Source organism: Pangasianodon hypophthalmus, chromosome 7 (genome assembly GCF_027358585.1).
Source record: "Pangasianodon hypophthalmus isolate fPanHyp1 chromosome 7, fPanHyp1.pri, whole genome shotgun sequence".
Classification (NCBI taxonomy): Eukaryota; Metazoa; Chordata; class Actinopteri; order Siluriformes; family Pangasiidae; genus Pangasianodon; species Pangasianodon hypophthalmus.
In genome coordinates this window covers 27,542,975-27,559,865 of record NC_069716.1, presented here as the reverse complement: position 1 = coordinate 27,559,865, position 16,891 = coordinate 27,542,975, and the positions used below count along the sequence as shown (strand labels likewise).

Below are 16,891 nucleotides of genomic sequence, written 5' to 3'. Positions count from 1 at the left end.
GCCTAGTGGTTGATAATCCAATTCTGAATGGATGCAGTCAACTGAGAGAGAGAAAACAGTAAGAATAATGAGAAACAGAGACGTGCAGTGGTGTTTCTCAATGGGGACGAAGTAATGATGACTAGTGGCAGGCGCAGTGTCTGTACAACGTCAATGTCAGAGACCTACTACAGCTGTGTACACGAGGAATAAAGCTGGGCTGAAGCTGACTTCAGATTTATTCACTACATCATCCGGACTGGATCCACGCAACCTCAGGGTCACGTGGTCTCTCCGTCTCCTTCTTATCATGATTTGTACTTCAGAGAACTTGTCAAGTCTTCAAGATCAGAGCTCTCACATGCACACCTCATCTCCGCTTTCACATCCAGTCACACTCTCGCCTGGTCCTCGTGGACACGTAACAGTGATATCATGATGAACATCTTCACAATACACTTCTCCGAGATATCGCAGGCGTCATATTGTTTTAACACAATTTTCATAAAGACATTTTTCATAAATCTGATTAGAAGCAGCTGAGCTGATGTTAACATTCTCCACTCAAACCTTAACACTGCAAAATGTAATTTAAAAAAATTATCAGAATATATAATCATTATAGGAATTTATTCCTTCTCTTTTTAAATTTTTAACAAATCTGTTTACGATGATGTGAGGAAGTTCAGTAGAAAGCCTATCGCACTGCTTCTTCTTAGAAATCACTGGCGTAGCAAATTACCATCATCAAGCAAAAACTGTGCAGAGACATTCTCACAATCGCGGAAATGACTCTTACCGCACGCATGTCAGGCTGTCAGAGGAACTTCACAGGCCATAAAAGAATCATGGCAGCAGGATAAAAATCATGGCTGACTCCTCACAGCTACCCCACGTTCACACGATCGACTTGTTTTGCTGCTTGTGGGCGTGGCATGCCCAGCATTTTTTTTTCAAGTTACTTAGTTTAGTTAGCTATAGATAACCTCTAAAGCTAAACACAAATTAAATAAGACCCTGAAAAATTGTTGTTTGATTTATGTGCTCTTCTTCGTACTAGCTTCGTTCTCAGATTAGATTACCAAAGAAAATTACGTGTACTAGCTACATACACTCACCGGAGGCACCAACGATCTCTGCTACTTCCTTCCAAGCTTTATTTTTCTTCGTAATGTTTCTATACGCATTTAATGAGACGTTCATGACAGCATTATAGGAAATTTTCTTCTTGCATGTGCGAATTTATTACGCCGACGAGACGTTGACTTTCTCTTGTCGCTGCAGGCTTTCTTAAATCCTGATTTAACAGATGGGAAAGAGTCCCCCCCCACACACACACACACACACACACTCACACACACACACAATACAGCTGTTTAAACTATTCAGCAAATCAAAGGAAATGAGGCGTAGCCATCATTTCGCCATGTTTTTGTTCTCCAGTTTCTTGTAAACAAGCCCTCGTCCAACATCTTTTAATTATGTGTGCATTCTGGTCATATCTTCCTCAGTGCTATGAAAAAGAAAATCAGCAAGCACTTGAATTCGTGGGAAATGGGAGTGATTCATCCGGCAATAAAGGAAGTAACAGCATGGGGATGGCAAGTTAGTCGTGTCCAAGGCTCTCTTTGAGTGAACTAGGGAGAATTTTAGAGGCCCATAGCTGGAACAGGACTCATATAAATTCCACAATAAAGTAATAAACTCCAAATTGGGGCCCAGAACAAAGTTCTTTTAATAAAGAGCATCTCCAGCGGTCATGTTCCTGTTTCAACACCACCGGCAGGATGTAATCACTGGAGGGAGATTCACCCACAGTTATTTATTTACCAAATGAAGCTACATATAGACCTCTATATAATATATAACACTCAGATGAATTAGGCGAGTTCATTCATTCCTAGGAGCTGATCCTGACTTTATAAAGCATGTGTATGCATCTGCCTTAAACAAACTTAATGGCTGAAAGTCTTTGGCTGGTCTGTATCATGTGGCCTATGCTGTCTCTCTCATCGTGTTTGCTTAGACATCAGGCAATGGAGCACTTTAATAAACTTTAATGTTGTGGAACATCCAAGATACAAGTTAGCTTCAGTTTTCACTTATATTACGGCTGGAGCATTCACCGTACAAATCCCTGTCTATGCACTGTTACTGTAGAAACATTAACATATTAGAACAAGTGGATTGATATAAACCTGCTTCTGGACAGGATTCACTAATCTTTACTGATGTAATTCAATAAATGAGTTCAGAGGTCTCCAGAAACATTCTGCAGTCTGCCAATTTACAGAGAAATGCATCCAATCTAATTGGGAGGAAGTTCACAATGAAGACAATGACCCAAAACACACTGCCAGATCAACGAAGGACTTCATCAGGGGGAAAAAGTGGAAGGTTTTAGACTGGCCAAGTCAATCACCAGACCTTACCCCAGTGGAGCAGCATTACACCTCCTGAAGAGGAGACTGAAAAGAGAAACCCCCCAAAAACTAGCAACATCTGAAAGAAGCTGCGCTACAAGCCGGGAAAAGCATCACTAAAGAAGAACGCAACAGTTTGGTGATGTCACTGGGTTTCCGGCTTGATGCAGTTATCGCAAGCAAAGAACGTGCAACCAAATATTAAGTGCTATTTAATTTAATTTGCTTTAAGACTATGTGTTCCTATACTTTTTACCTAAAGGTGCCATGTTCTGAGTTACACATCTAGATGTAAATATCAAGAAATAAAAACTGAAATTCATTTATTGTCTCATTCATCTTTTGGTTTCAAACCCAAAAGAACTGCCATTGCTGTTCCAATACTTTCGGAGGCGACGGTATGTTTCAGAAGCTGAGATGTTTCAGTACTCACAGCCTCGGTGTGGATCGGATGGACGGCGAACAGCAGCGCGGCCACCAGGCTGGTCGTGCGGTCCATCAGCAGGCGGCAGAAGCGCAGGAAGAGGACGCACACGGCCACGTGAAGAATCATGTTGAACAGGTGGTAGGAGGCTGGACTCAGCTCGCTCAGCAGGTAGTTCAGGCGAAAGGTGAGCACAGTGAGCGGCCTGTAGGATTTATGGCTCCGCTCCTGCACGCAAAGATGTGGGAGAGGAGTTTCAAACTACAGTACTGTGCAAAAGTCTTAGGCACATGCAAAGAAACGCTGTAGAGCAAAGATGCCTTCAAAAAAAATGTTTCTACATTAAAAAAAAATACTATAAAGAGCAGTAAGCAGTAATAAATGAAACAAAGTCAATATTTGGTGTGACGATCCTTCACTTTTTAAAAAAATAACAGTATCTGAGGTGCAGTGTGTGCAGTTTTATAAGGAAATGAGCTGGAAGTGTTACTGAGCATCTTGCAGAAGCAGCCACAGTTCTTCTGGAGACTCTGACTGTCGACTCGCTTCTTATTTCTGCAGCGAAACCCAGCAGCCTTCATTATGTTTTTATCTGAAAAGTGTCTCTTATGGAATCTGCTGCTTTCTTTACTGACATACAAACATTTTTCTGTAACATTTCATTTTGTGCTGAAAAACTAATGTTTGGAATCTAAAATGTTTTTGTACTGAATCAATAATTTAGAAGTCAGAAAATAAACATCTATAATAAACGTTTGTACTAAAAAAATTAGTGTGCCTAAGACTTGTGCACAGTGCTGTAATTAACAAATCAGCTACTAGTATTATTGCTTAAGGAAATTAAAGATTTTTATTCGCAAATCGTTTGGAAGAACGTTTACAAAAGAAATGTGGTATTCATGAAAATCCTGTCAATTCAGAAAAAGACGTTCGTATCCTACACGTGCTCCTGAGTGCATGTAAATTTACACATAAGAAGACTAAATAATATAAACCTCAACCTGATCAACTTCAAATCATATAATTCGTATGGATTACTGCACTTTTATATCTGGAATATTCTGCAGAGTTTAAAACGCTTATTTTATTACGTTTACAGACTTATAGAGTACATTTACATTTATAGAGTACATTTACATTTATAGAGTGCATTTACATTTACAAAAGTGTTTTGGAGTCTCTATTAATAATAATTTTTTTTTAAAAAAACATCCTCATGCTAGTTCACTTGGTCAGGGACCTAGTAAGAAATTTTTTTAATTTTATATTATTGGCATTAACTAAAGAATATGAAAAATAAAGAAAGTGAGTCAATGCAAACCCATAAATTAAGACAAATAACACTAATCATTTAATTATGACAAAAGAAATGGCGGCGTATAAACGGAGGATTAGCAAACACTTTTGAATATAAGGTCAGAGTTTCTGATTTGAGCTGCTGCTCATGACGACAGTCACGACGACGGCGGAAAGTTTTAAGGAGAGCAGCCGCCGCTTCTGCATGCGTCACACAAGCCCAGTGCGGATTATTTTCCTATAACAACACAACACAACACTTCCCACTAGACTGGTAAGCCATTGCAAAGAAATACTCCTTTTTTTTTTTTTAGTCACTTATGTTAGACTTATGCATGTTACTAACATCATAAAATGTTCAAATGTTACAGTAGGCCTATATTATACATCTGGAACTGTAGAATGGTCATGGTTTTGACAGTAAATAATGTCATAATGTCCATTTGGGGTCGTTTGCACAAAAAGTTTGGGAAATCGTGGGATAAAGAAAGCATTTTTCCTCAACCTGACGTTTATTTACTGCATCTGTAATTGTATGACTGATTAATGAGGAAAAAAAACTGCAAAATCTGTTTATTTTAAGCTCACTCAAACATAGGTTCAGCAAATATGTCGAAATTTTTATCTATCAGAGAAAGAAGTATTTATACAGTGGGAAGAATTTGCAGTTATACATCAGTTAAGTTTAAAGTTTGGCTTAACTGCGTACGAGAGCATAGAAAAGTCTGGAAAAGTCTAAGTATTAGAGCTTCTTTGTACTGTATTACTCTGAAGTACTTTGAGAAGACGTGTAGTGAATGTAGTTTTTAATGTAATTTGCATTACATAATCATATAACACATTCTAAACATTTACTGACAGTTCAACAAGTGCCCTTAGACTTCCATTATAAGTGTGTTCAGTACACGAAGAGAGTGCGACAGTGACGAGAGATCAGACGGCAGAAACGCCGGCGTATCTCTTTAACCGCTCAGCTTTACGCTAGAACTGGATTTGCTGGAAATGCTTCGAATAAACACAGCTCTTAAAACTACATAAGGAATAAATAATGAGGAAATCTGTACTGTATCTGATTTTTAATTTCTTTAAGTTTGACAATCAGAATAAATTACAAAAAAAAAAAAAATCCACCTCTGACATGGGGGTCCCCCAGAAGTCATTGAGGAACAGGTTCTCAATCGGCGTCGAGGGACGAAGGTCCTTGTTATCCAAGATGGCGGAGACGTCGTCGAACACGAAGCCACACAGCAGGCTGTTCCAGTAGCAGCCCACCACCAGCGCAGCAAGCAGACACGTTTCCTTCCGCGACACCACAGCCATCGTCACCCGGACACCTCATTGAGCACTGTGGAGGAGAGACATGTTTAAAAGACTGAAAAGCCGTATTAATCGTGGCTGTAATAAAAACACACACGTGTTACACAGTCATGGTGTGTCATCTGACCTGCATCACATCACTTTTTTTTTTTTTTGCTGATATCAGAGCAACATCAAAATGTGGAAATAAATCTGAGGCATGTCTATGACAACGTGAACGATCATCCAAACTCCAGCACACTCGGCGTCAAGCCCGCAACGCGTTATTTACAACAAACTCAAGCCTAATGACGAGTCCATGTTCCAATATTTCCTCAAAATATTTATTCTTGACTTTATTCTCAAAATATTCCAAATTTTTTTCTCAAATATTAAGACTTAATTCTCAAAATATTGTGACTTTTTCCCCTCAAAATATTACAACTTTATTCTCAAAATTTTTTACATTATTTTATACTCTGGCCCTAAAACGGAGTGGGAAAATACAGATTCCTGTCTCTTAACTGCCCAAGGCTTTTCCTCTGTAAGTGCCATACATTCTCTCAGAACAAACTTTTTTCAGTTTTATATCCAAAAAAGTTTAGTGTCCGTCTTCTTTTAAGGTCTTATAAAACGACTGTCAGTGCACATAATAGGCTTATTCCACAGCATGGCTGAATACTCGAATCTGATTGGTCAGATTATTTAACGTTTACGGAAGGAGTCTCGAGTGTCACAGTGCTTTGTGAAGTTTATCAGGACAGGAAAGTCTTCAGGACAGAGAAATCAGTTTCTCTGTAAAATAATAATAACCTGCATTTTTCAGAGAGAGAGAGACAGAGGGGCTGGTGAGGGAATGACTGTTTATTGCAGCTATAACATAAGTGTGAACAGGAACTAACTTGTCTATTGGACGTTCCTTATCATCTTAAAATCTTACTATAAACCATTAAAATATGCAGGTGTCATCCACTAATAAACTAAACAGTGTAATCTTTAGCAAATGGCTGTGGTATAAGAGGAATAACACACTCTAGACCACGCTGTTATACAAAAATAATACACTATGGGGTGGTGTGATGCGGCACAACGTGCAAGCGGAGTGCCGCTACCTCCCTGGCGTGTATTCCCGCCTCATACCCAGGGTTCCCGGGATGGACTCCGGATCCACCTGACCAGGATAAAGTGTGTGCTGAAGATAAATGCATCATTGAAACAACCAAGTAGAGCAAATCTCCAGGTCTTAATCCTTATAACCAACCGCCAAAACGGTCATTCCGGCTGTGTGAATATATCTCAAAGATCATATTTACCGGTGATATCAAAATTCAAAGACTAGAGAATCAGTACCAAAAAACGTGCTGTTTCATCTGAAATAAATATTTAATTTCAAAGCAAGCACATAGTAACTTTCAGAGTAGATAAACTCATAAATGCATGAAAAATTTAATTGTGTTTAGTCTGCTTTCTTTATCAAACCTGAAAAGGAGACAGGGCTGGGACATGACCCTGTGCAGGATGTAAAAAAAAGAAAACTGGATAAAAAAAATTAAAACAGATGCTGTCTAAATAATATAAACTGCACCACAGAATAAAGAAATAATAGTTTTGACACCCTGTACAGTGCTCTATATATCCAATCCAGTAATCAGATGTATATCTAATGGATAAGGAAATGAGAGGCAGATTATTAGTCATAATTACAATAAAAATGCAGGTGTGTCAGTTTGCTGAAAATGTACTAGGAGTTTAGCTTAAAGGTGTTGCAATGAATCAAAATATATAATTAAAAAATCTTCATCATAACCAATCATCCAGCTGTATTTCAAAAAATATATATTTACACATCTGTAAACATCTGTAAAACTGTAAACCTAACTGTTTAATCCGTATACACACACACACACAGACACACACGTTTAACTCAACACCACCCAAGATAGCAAGAGGCACAAATTCAGGCTGAATCCCAAATTGCTCCTTAGGGCACTCAGTAAAGTGTACACTCCATGTTGATATCCTATAGCACAGAGTGCACATATGAAGGGCGTAGGGAGCTATTTGGGATTCAGCCCACTGATATACCAGCTATTGTATCAGCTAGAACCGGTGAACGACATTTTCTTTTTGTTTTTAACTTGACTGTTTGTATAAAGTTGAATTTAACAGCACCCACTCACCTTGGCATGGTTTTGAGAAACGGTTCTGTGTGTATTTTATGTGTATAAGCGCGTATTTTCAGCAGACGAACACCTTTTATTTGATAACAGCAGCCCGAGAAGCAGCTCGCTGACCGTGAAAACTGCATCCGGGTCACAGAGCGCGAGCGCCGCCATGTGCACAGGCTCTGCGCATGCGCGCTGACCGCCATTCAGCATACATACAAACATGGCGCTGCTTAACATCATAGTTAACAGCTGAAAAAATTTTTGATTTTTATTTTATAAGATTTCTGAAACGTATCAGCATAAATTGTACCCTTTGTAATAAATTCTAACCCGTTTATTTTGTTATTGTCATAAAAAAAAACATTTCTGGCAAAATCTTTATGCTTTTATAGTTCAAAATATTGATGTACATTTTAGTTTGGGTTCCTAAAAACTCATAAAGATATGAACACACATTCATATATGATAAATCACATAGTAATAATGACTAAATTTCATGTTTATAAATGTAAATCCTTATGCAAGCTGCCGTGTATATATACATTTACATCCAAAATCATTGAATTTTCCTTGATATTTTTTACAGTGGTTCTTATAATAGTATATAAAATCTATTTGAATTAAATTTCAAATGATTAAAACTGATATTTATTAGATTTATTAGCTTTCTCTCTCTCTCTCTCTCTCTCTCTCTCTCTCTCTATCCTTAATTCATACACTTATATGTGTGTTTTTTCCTTTAATAAACTTAAACTTCATATTTCTTTTAAAAACGAAATAACACATTAAACTGACATAGTTCTTAAAAACAGAAAGCAATTACAACTATAAAAATCTGTAATTTATATTTCATATATTTTACATCATATTTATTTATATTTATATCAAACACATACATATATATGTAAAATATGCTTAAGCTTGTTTCTATTTAATGAGATTAACTAAAAATAAATTTAAAAAAACAATAAGTTGGGCCTTTTTTTGGGAAAGAAAGATTTCAAAGAAAAATTCGTTAGCAATTTTACGACAGTGTCGTAAAAAACAATTCACAACTCGCGCCAAGAGGAATACGACTGTTTTCAGTGGTCGCTTAGCAACCTGAGAAAAACTGGACCGTTTGAACCAGCTAGGCGGCTAACAGCTGATAAAGTCGTGTGTGTTATCTAAACTAACTATTTGCTAGGATATTAGTGCGTTAGCTTTTTATTAGAGATATTTTTATCTATTTAATCCGTTTGTTAGGGCGCGTGAACATTTTCAAGGAGAGATGTAGCCATTCTTGCTAACCTTGTTTCTGTTATTTAGCTCTGGTGAGCTAGGAGAAGTAGCTAGCTGGCTCATTGTTTAATTTGTAACATTGTTTTTCTTGCTTTCTCATTAAACACCCTTTATTTTTTGTCTGTTAGTGTTTGGGCTGAAATGCTAAAGTGTGTTTCACGCTGTAAAGCATGCTCCAGCCTCCATTAGAGCAGACTGGAGCAGGAGAATGAGGTTTTATTTGAGTGGAAGTGCAGGATTTGGCTCCAGAGGGTTGCTGTGTTAACTGGTGCATTTCACTGCCTCTGAGCCTCAGCTGTGCAGATCCCACACTCCAGAGCAGGAGCAAGATGCCTCCAGCTGCAGACTGGAGCTTCCTCATGAGGGTCGACCCTGACAATCTGGGAGACGACGATGAGAAGATCTGTGATATGCTTCTGAAGGTACTGAGACCTCTGATCCCTCCACAGAAGTATTGGCACCCTTCCTGTAAACCAGACCAATCAAACAACACATGCAAAGTGTTATGTATTGTATTATCTTCACCATTTCATCTCAAAATGTTTAAAAACAACGGATCAGTGGATTGTCTGTGTGGAGGAATACCAACAGGATAAAAAAAAAAAGGATAAAAGTTTATACCTGAAATTCCTCCAGTTTCTTCCAGTCTTGTAAAATAAGAATATCAGCAATCAGCTAGAAAAGACTGTTGTTTAGAAATAACAACAATATTAATAATAATAATAATAATAATAATAATAACAATACAGTATTCACCTGTAGTGACTTGCTTTAAAGTAGTATGCTGGTTTCAAAATTATTGGCACCCTGATGTAAGTAGATAGGATACAGAATAGACTGTAATTGTGTAACTTTGTTGGAAGATTCGTCTACAGCTGCATCATAAATAACCTCCTGGCAGAGGCAGCCATGTTTATAGATATGTAGCTGTTTTGTTCAAACAACAACAACAACAATAACAAAAAACATACGACATAAAGTTACAATTCTGTCGTCTGGTTGATTATTTTCCCATAACAGCACCCCATGAAGTGATTTATTCCTTAAATTATTTGTCTCTTAGCGCCGTTTGTATTTATTCCATAATAAAGGACACGTGAAATTTAGTACATGTGTTAAATATTGTCCTGAGATGGACTGGTGTTCCATCCCGGGTGCATTCCCGATTCACTCACAGTGTTCCCGGGATCGACTCCGGACTCCGGACTCCGGATCCTTCACCTCGAGTGAAAGTGTGAGTGAGTGAATTAATCTGCATTTACTTCTGCAGATTTACCCCAAAGACCTGAAGGAGAATGATTCGAAGAAAGCAATACAGCTGTTCAGAATCTCACAGACCTTACTCAAGGTATGACGCTTCACTCGTTTTTTTGTTTTGTTTTGTTTTTTCCTCTGAAAAGTGTCCTCTTATCCAGCTCATTCAAAAAGTCATTTCTCGGCTAGTCTAAGAGTTCTGCGTGTTTCACAGCTGAAGCTGGAGGAAGCGACCTGCGCCTACGAGATCGTGGAGAAGGCCGGCGCTGAGCAAGCGAGAATGGGTACGCCTGCGTCGCCGCGAGACGACTTTCACATCGAGTCTGCGTCACAGGTTTCTAAACTGCTCTCGTCACTTTGTCTTTAAACAGAATCACAACTGAAAGAGAAGATTTCTGAGCTGAAGACGGAGCTGGAGGTAAGAACACGGACACGGCTAGAGGGAAAACCTCCTCTGAGGGATCAGCGAACTCCATCCATCCATCCGTCTGTCTATACATACATCCATCGTTCTATCTATCCATCAATCTGTCTATCTATCTATCTATCTATCTATCTATCTGTCTGTCTGTCTATCCATCTATCTATCTTCTCCAGCTGTCCATTTATCTATCTCTCCATCCATCCATCCATCTATCTATCTATCTATCTATCCGTCCATCCGTCTGTCTATACATACATCCATCGTTCTATATATCCATCAATCTATCTATCTATTCATGTATCTATTTATTCATCTGTCTTTCCATTCATCCATCTATCTGTTTATACATCCACCTGTCTATTCATCCATCCATCCTTCCATCTACCGGTCTATTCATCCACCTTCTATCTATCTATCTATCTATCTGTCTGTGTGTCTGTCTGTCTGTCTATCTATCTATCTATCTATCCATTCATCTCTCTGTCCAGCCATCTATTCATCCATTAGTCCATCCATCCATTCTTCCATTCATCCATCCATCTATCTATTTGCCTAACACTCCATCCATCCGTGTATCTGTCTACCTACCTATCTATCTATCTGTCTGTCTGTCTGTCTGTCTGTCCGTCTGTCCGTCCGGCCATCTATCTATCCAATTGTCTATCTATCCATTACACTATCTGTCTATCATCCATCCGTCCATCCCCATTTCCACTCCTGAGCTTCTGAAATCTCTGAACTAACTCAATAACAGTTGGAGAACTGAGCTTTTAAACAAACAGGAAGGAATCTGTGTTTATTTCTTAAATGTTTGTGTAATTACTGTCATAAATAAAGGAATATCAGCGAGCTGACTCACTAAATATTCCCTCAGTGAAAAAAATCCCCTTTCAGAGTCGCTGATAGTGTTTAAGGGAACGTCAGAGGGAGCAAATTTATTTATGTGAATTTATTTAATACCCGTGTTAGCACATGCAAGTGGAGCAAAACTTCATCAGTTATTTCTATATTAAAAATATTTTATTTCAATAATTTAGCTATGTTGTTGGTTACTGTACTCTATAAACATGAATTAAACGTCTTTATGTAGCTGAACACTGTAAAGCAATGTTAGGCAACACTTCACCTCCTAAAGATTACGGAAAGGATGAAAATTATACAACTAAATTTGTAAATACTAGTGTTGCAGCAATCCAGACCTGAAACACTGGATTTGTGTCAGATGTGATGGTGCGAAACCGATCCTGAGCAATACGGAGACAGTAATATCGATATCGCGATCAATTACATCATGATACACTTTTCTGAGATACTGCAAGTATCGTGAGTTTGTAATTATTTTTAAAAAGTTGTAAAAAAAAAAATCACGATACTTGCAGTATCTCAGAAAAGTGTATCATGATGTAATTTATCTCGATATTGATATTATGTCTCTGAATTGCTCACTGAAAAAAAAATTTAATTTTAAAGATTCAAGCCAAAATCAAATCCATTGGAAGCAGTGGATTTGATTTTGGCTTGAATCTTTAAAATTGCAATTTTTTTTTTTTCGGTGATGAATTATTTTATTTCATTGACATTAAATAAAATAGAACCAAACTCAGGTTTTATGGCTGCAGCTCTACCAGATTGCTGGCTTAGTTTGTGAGCAAAGCTGTATATCGTGTATCATAGAAATGCTGTTGAGTATCAGGATACTGTATTTTTGTGAGTATCACCTGTCCCTATGATTCACTGACATTTTTAAAAAAAAATTATTATTAATATGACTGACTCGGTTACTCGAGGACGCCAGCGATGGAGGAGTATCGAGTATCAATCAATAGTCAGAGCTCAAACATTGAAAAAAAATTGAGCTCTCTAGCAAATATGATTTATCCCTTCTATTGAAATTTATTAATGTATTGATTTATTGATGAATAAATTGCTATTGATTTAGCCCAAACTTGAAATTGTGTAAATTTGACTTCCATGCTTTCTTTCTTTTTTTTTTTTTATTTAAACCGTAATATCTAGGCCAAAATGGCTGCTTAGCTCTTGGACACACACTTCACCACTTGACTGAGTGCTCAGATTAGCATGCTAATCCCATATGACTGCGAGCTGTTGTCTGTTTTGTTCACAGACATGTGTGTTTTGTTTCACATATTTGTGAAAGTGTCACTTTATCGGCACGTGTGGTGCGCTGGACTCGTGAAGGTGGAGTGTACAGGTGTAGAGGTGTGTGAGGAAGGATGGTCGCTGCGTTGTAATTGAGCTTTGTGTAATGATGCGCTCGTGCAGATTGCGCAGCGCTCTGCGGGGGGGAGAGACACTCGCTTCCTCCGGGATGAAATCCGCCAGATGGAGAGTCAGTTGGAGCAGAAGGATAAGGAGCTGGTCCAGCTGGAGAAGGACATGGATAAAGAGAGGAAAAGCAACGAGGAGGTACGGCCTGACAGATCTGTCTCACAGCTCACAGAAAAATGTTTAAACTCAACAGATAAACATCTGGTTTTATATCATTCACATAAGAGTGGATTATATATATATAATGGTATGTTTAAATTGTATAACTGTCTGTATCTCTGTCTGTCCACCTGTCTGTCTCTCTGTTCATCTATCTGTCTGTCTCTCTGTCTGTCCACCTGTCTGTCTCTCTGTCTCTCTATTCATCTATCTGTCTGTCGCTCTATCCCTTTATCTGTCTGTTCATCTATCTATTTGTCTGTCTATCACTCTACCTGTCTGTCTGTCTCTGTCAATCTATCTGTGCATCTGTTTGTCTCTTTGTCTATGTGTATATAAATGTTGATCTGGACATCTGTCTACCTGTCTGTCCATCTATCTGTCTCTCTGTCCATCTATCTGTCTGTCTGTCCATCTATCTGTCTCTCTGTCTGTCCACCTGTCTGTCTCTCTGTTCATCTATCTGTCTGTCTCTCTGTCTGTCCACCTGTTTGTCTCTCTATTCATCTATCAGTCTGTCGCTCTATCCCTCTATCTGTCTGTCCATCTGTCTATTTGTCTGTCTATCCCTCTATCTATCTGTCTGTCTCTGTCAATCTATCTGTCCATCTGTTTGTCTCTTTGTCTATGTGTATATAAATGTTGATCTGGACATCTGTCTACCTGTCTGTCCATCTATCTGTCTCTCTGTCCATCTGTCTGTCTCTCCGTCTGTCTGTTTCTGTCACTCTATCTATTTGTCTCTTTGTCTGTCTGTGTATATATAAATGTCGATCTGGACATCTATCTGCTGTCTGTCTGTCTGGTTGTCTGTCTATCTATCTGTCTATATGTCCATCTGTCTGTCTGTACATCTACCTGTCTGTCTGTCTCTGTGTCTGTCTGTCTATCTACCTCTCTGTCTGTCTATTCGTCCATCTACCTGTCTGTCTCTCTGTCCATCTGTCTGTCTGTCCATCTACCTCTCTGTCTGTCTATCTGTACATCTACCTGTCTGTCTCTCTGTCTGTCTGTCTATTATTTAATGTGCAGTAAGTGGAAGACTACTGTTGTTTAATTGAGTGTGATTTGAATGCACTAGCTGTCACGGCGAGCGGAGGAGGCTGAAGACGAGAACAGAAGGCTGAAAAGAGAGGTACACACACACACACACACACACACACACACACACATTCTTGTGCACAACCATGTAATATTGAATGCATTACCATGTTACAAAGACATTTACTCTGAGTTACTGAAAGAGTGAAATATAACGTACGCTAGAGAAGGAAAGAGGGAAAATAATCAGTTGTTCACTCAGCAGGCCAAATCCTACTCCTACTCCTAATCCTGGATTTATTTCCTGAATCGTATGTTTAGTCGGGGTGTTAAGGTGTCACGCTTAGTCACAGTGTATGATCGGACCATTACCTCAGAGCTGACTTTAAAAAAAAAAAAAATGCAGCCTCTCTTATAGAAAAGTCGTTCTCGAAAATACTTTTCTAATAAAAGATAAAAAGTATTTTTTGTTTCATTTTGTTTATTATATATACAAGGATTTTCTGTTGTTTAATTTTCGATTAATAATAGTTATGAAAGCATGATTTTTTTAAACTAGCGTATCATACTGTAAAATCTCAAACCATAACACCCTTTCATGTCTTTTCCTGTTTTTGATAATAACGACACCCGTGTGCCAGCTCACACAAGGACCGCGTCAAGTCACGGTTCAGAATGTTCTCGACAACGGCAATGAAAACTAAAGAATGCTCATCGCATGCCACGACCGACCGACGCCGAATGACGAAAAAAACATGAAATGCGATATGACTGGTTCAAATGTGTTACATGTCCAGAATTCCATATGTGTCCTGGAAAAAAAAAAAACTGGAGCTTATCAAAAAAACCTGGAGTTTATAAATGATGTTTAGAAAGCAGCTAGTGGAGGAAAAAAAAGACGAGATGCGTCTAGTCTGTAACTGTGTTTGTGGAACATTAGCTATGTGACGGAGATATGTGATGTGATTGGTGCCTTGGTCATGGGCTGCTTCCACCACTTCATCTCCATCTTTAATCCAGTTGATTAAGTTTCATCTCTGTTTCTGTTTCATCATGTCTCTTCTCTTTTTCGTTTTCCTGCACGCCTTTTGCTTTCGTTATTTCCCTGTCGCTCTCTTTGGTCATACCTCCAAGATAAAGCAGCTTAGGAAGAAGGTAAGAGACACCAGATTGTGATGAACCAAGGCTAACCCCACACACACACACACACACACACACTCACACACACACACACACAAAATTACACACACAACTACACACAACTACAAGTCTCGTAACAGGAATCTGATTTATCTTCAGAACACACACGCTGATTTTTTATTTTTTTTTCCGTCCACAGAGCGAGCAGCTCCAGCAGGATGTCGAGTTCTACAGGAAGGAGCTGGAGCAGAAGGACTCGCACCAGAGCCGAGACGAGAGGAGCGAAGCTCAGAAGAAGCTCAACAAAGCCAACCAGCAGGCCGACCAGTACTGGGAGAACTGGCAGGTGAGCCGAGAGAGCAAAATGAGCCGTGCTGTCTGGGTGGGAGGGGCATACACTCTCTCTCTCTCTCTCTCTCTCTCTCTCTCTCTCTCTCTGCTGTCAATCACAGCAATCATCTGGCCGTCTGTGAGCTCATGTATGAGGAAGAGGGCGGATAGCGCTTTCCTCCGAGTGTGTTACGCTGCACTGTGACGAAGCATGAGCAGCAAAAGATGCGGTTCACGTGCCTCGGAGAACACGTGTTAGCCTTCACCCTCCCTGATTGATAGCGGATAGCTAGCTGGTGGGCGGGAATCGGCCAAGACCAGATCAGGGAGAAAATGGGAGGGGCAAAACAAACACTGTGTAGCTTTAAAAGATGTGTAGACTTAGTGTATATATAATAAAATGTTAGGAGGTGTATAGATGTATAGTTGATCTGATAATTCATTTCACTGTGTGATTATTATTATTGTTGTTTAGTATTATGTAAGGAATAAAACACTTAAGGGTGTGCTGTTATAGGAAACTAGTCAACCATGAGGTGGTGTGATGGTGCGAAGCGAAGAGGAGTTAATGTTCACTCCGCAGCAATTTTCCTATGATTGCAATTTTAATTTAATAAACAATAATGTAATAAATAAATTTAATTTAATAAACAACACTGTATATTTTATCAATTTATAGTTACATTTAATGTTGTAGAACGTAACAATGAAGCAAGTTCTCGCGTACATGACAGTCTTTCTCTCACCAGACTCTCTTTTTCTCCCTCTCCTGAAGTTAATAAGATAAAAACGCAGCTTGTGTTACTGAGAAACCACAAAATGTATCCTCATAAAAAAATAAATAAAAAAAAAAATCACCATATCAACGATCACACCCTGTGAACGAGCTGTTACTATAGAAACGATAACGTATTAGAACGAGCGCATTAATATAAACCTGCGATTTGATTTACTGCCAGAACTACTTTCAGAGCTGCTCTTAGAGAAAACGAATCAACACCTTCTGACCTTCTGACCAATCAGAATCCAGGATTCAGCAGAGCTATCAGGTACTGATTCTGTATCTCACGGCTCTCTCTGATTCCCGCAGCGCTCGGAGGACGAGAACTCGCACCTGAAGAGCGAACTGGAGAACCTGCAGAAGAACCTGGAGGAGTCGGTGCGAGAGATGGAGAAGATGACGGACGAGTACAACAAGATGAAGGTGGCGGTGCAGCAGGCGGACGGATTCATGGACCAGCTGAGAAGAGAGAGAGACCAGGCCACGTTGCAGGTTATTTTTCTTTTCTTTTTTTTTTTTTTTCCCTTCTTTTTAATTACACTATAAATTAGAGTTTAGTCATTTGCGGAATTCACGACCTGTCAGGACTTCAAGGGGAAAAAAAGG

The 16,891-nt window shown here is 38.9% G+C and overlaps 2 protein-coding genes across 4 annotated transcripts in view; one reads left to right on the top strand and one right to left on the bottom strand.

The window, feature by feature from the left end:
• The window catches only part of tmtc3 (transmembrane O-mannosyltransferase targeting cadherins 3), a 41,591-nt gene extending 33,830 nt beyond the window's left edge, over positions 1-7,761 (bottom strand). The window contains exons 1-3 of the mRNA XM_026946647.3: positions 7,599-7,761; positions 5,254-5,467; positions 2,836-3,054 (exon numbers count right to left, since the gene is read on the bottom strand). Of these exons, the coding sequence (XP_026802448.1) occupies positions 2,836-3,054; positions 5,254-5,442 (408 nt within the window). The 5' untranslated portion in view covers positions 5,443-5,467; positions 7,599-7,761. The remainder of the gene's footprint in view (positions 1-2,835; positions 3,055-5,253; positions 5,468-7,598) is intronic.
• A 900-nt stretch (positions 7,762-8,661) lies between these two features.
• The window catches only part of cep290 (centrosomal protein 290), a 43,686-nt gene continuing 35,456 nt past the window's right edge, over positions 8,662-16,891 (top strand). The window contains exons 1-9 of one of the 3 annotated variants that reach the window (XM_053235497.1): positions 8,662-9,289; positions 10,138-10,215; positions 10,336-10,405; positions 10,493-10,539; positions 12,829-12,972; positions 14,075-14,128; positions 15,169-15,189; positions 15,374-15,520; positions 16,595-16,777. In XM_053235497.1, coding sequence (XP_053091472.1) covers positions 9,197-9,289; positions 10,138-10,215; positions 10,336-10,405; positions 10,493-10,539; positions 12,829-12,972; positions 14,075-14,128; positions 15,169-15,189; positions 15,374-15,520; positions 16,595-16,777 — 837 coding nt within the window. In that variant the 5' untranslated portion in view covers positions 8,662-9,196. The remainder of the gene's footprint in view (positions 9,290-10,137; positions 10,216-10,335; positions 10,406-10,492; positions 10,540-12,828; positions 12,973-14,074; positions 14,129-15,168; positions 15,190-15,373; positions 15,521-16,594; positions 16,778-16,891) is intronic. The other 2 variants (XM_053235499.1, XM_053235498.1) reach the window with 2 other exon arrangements.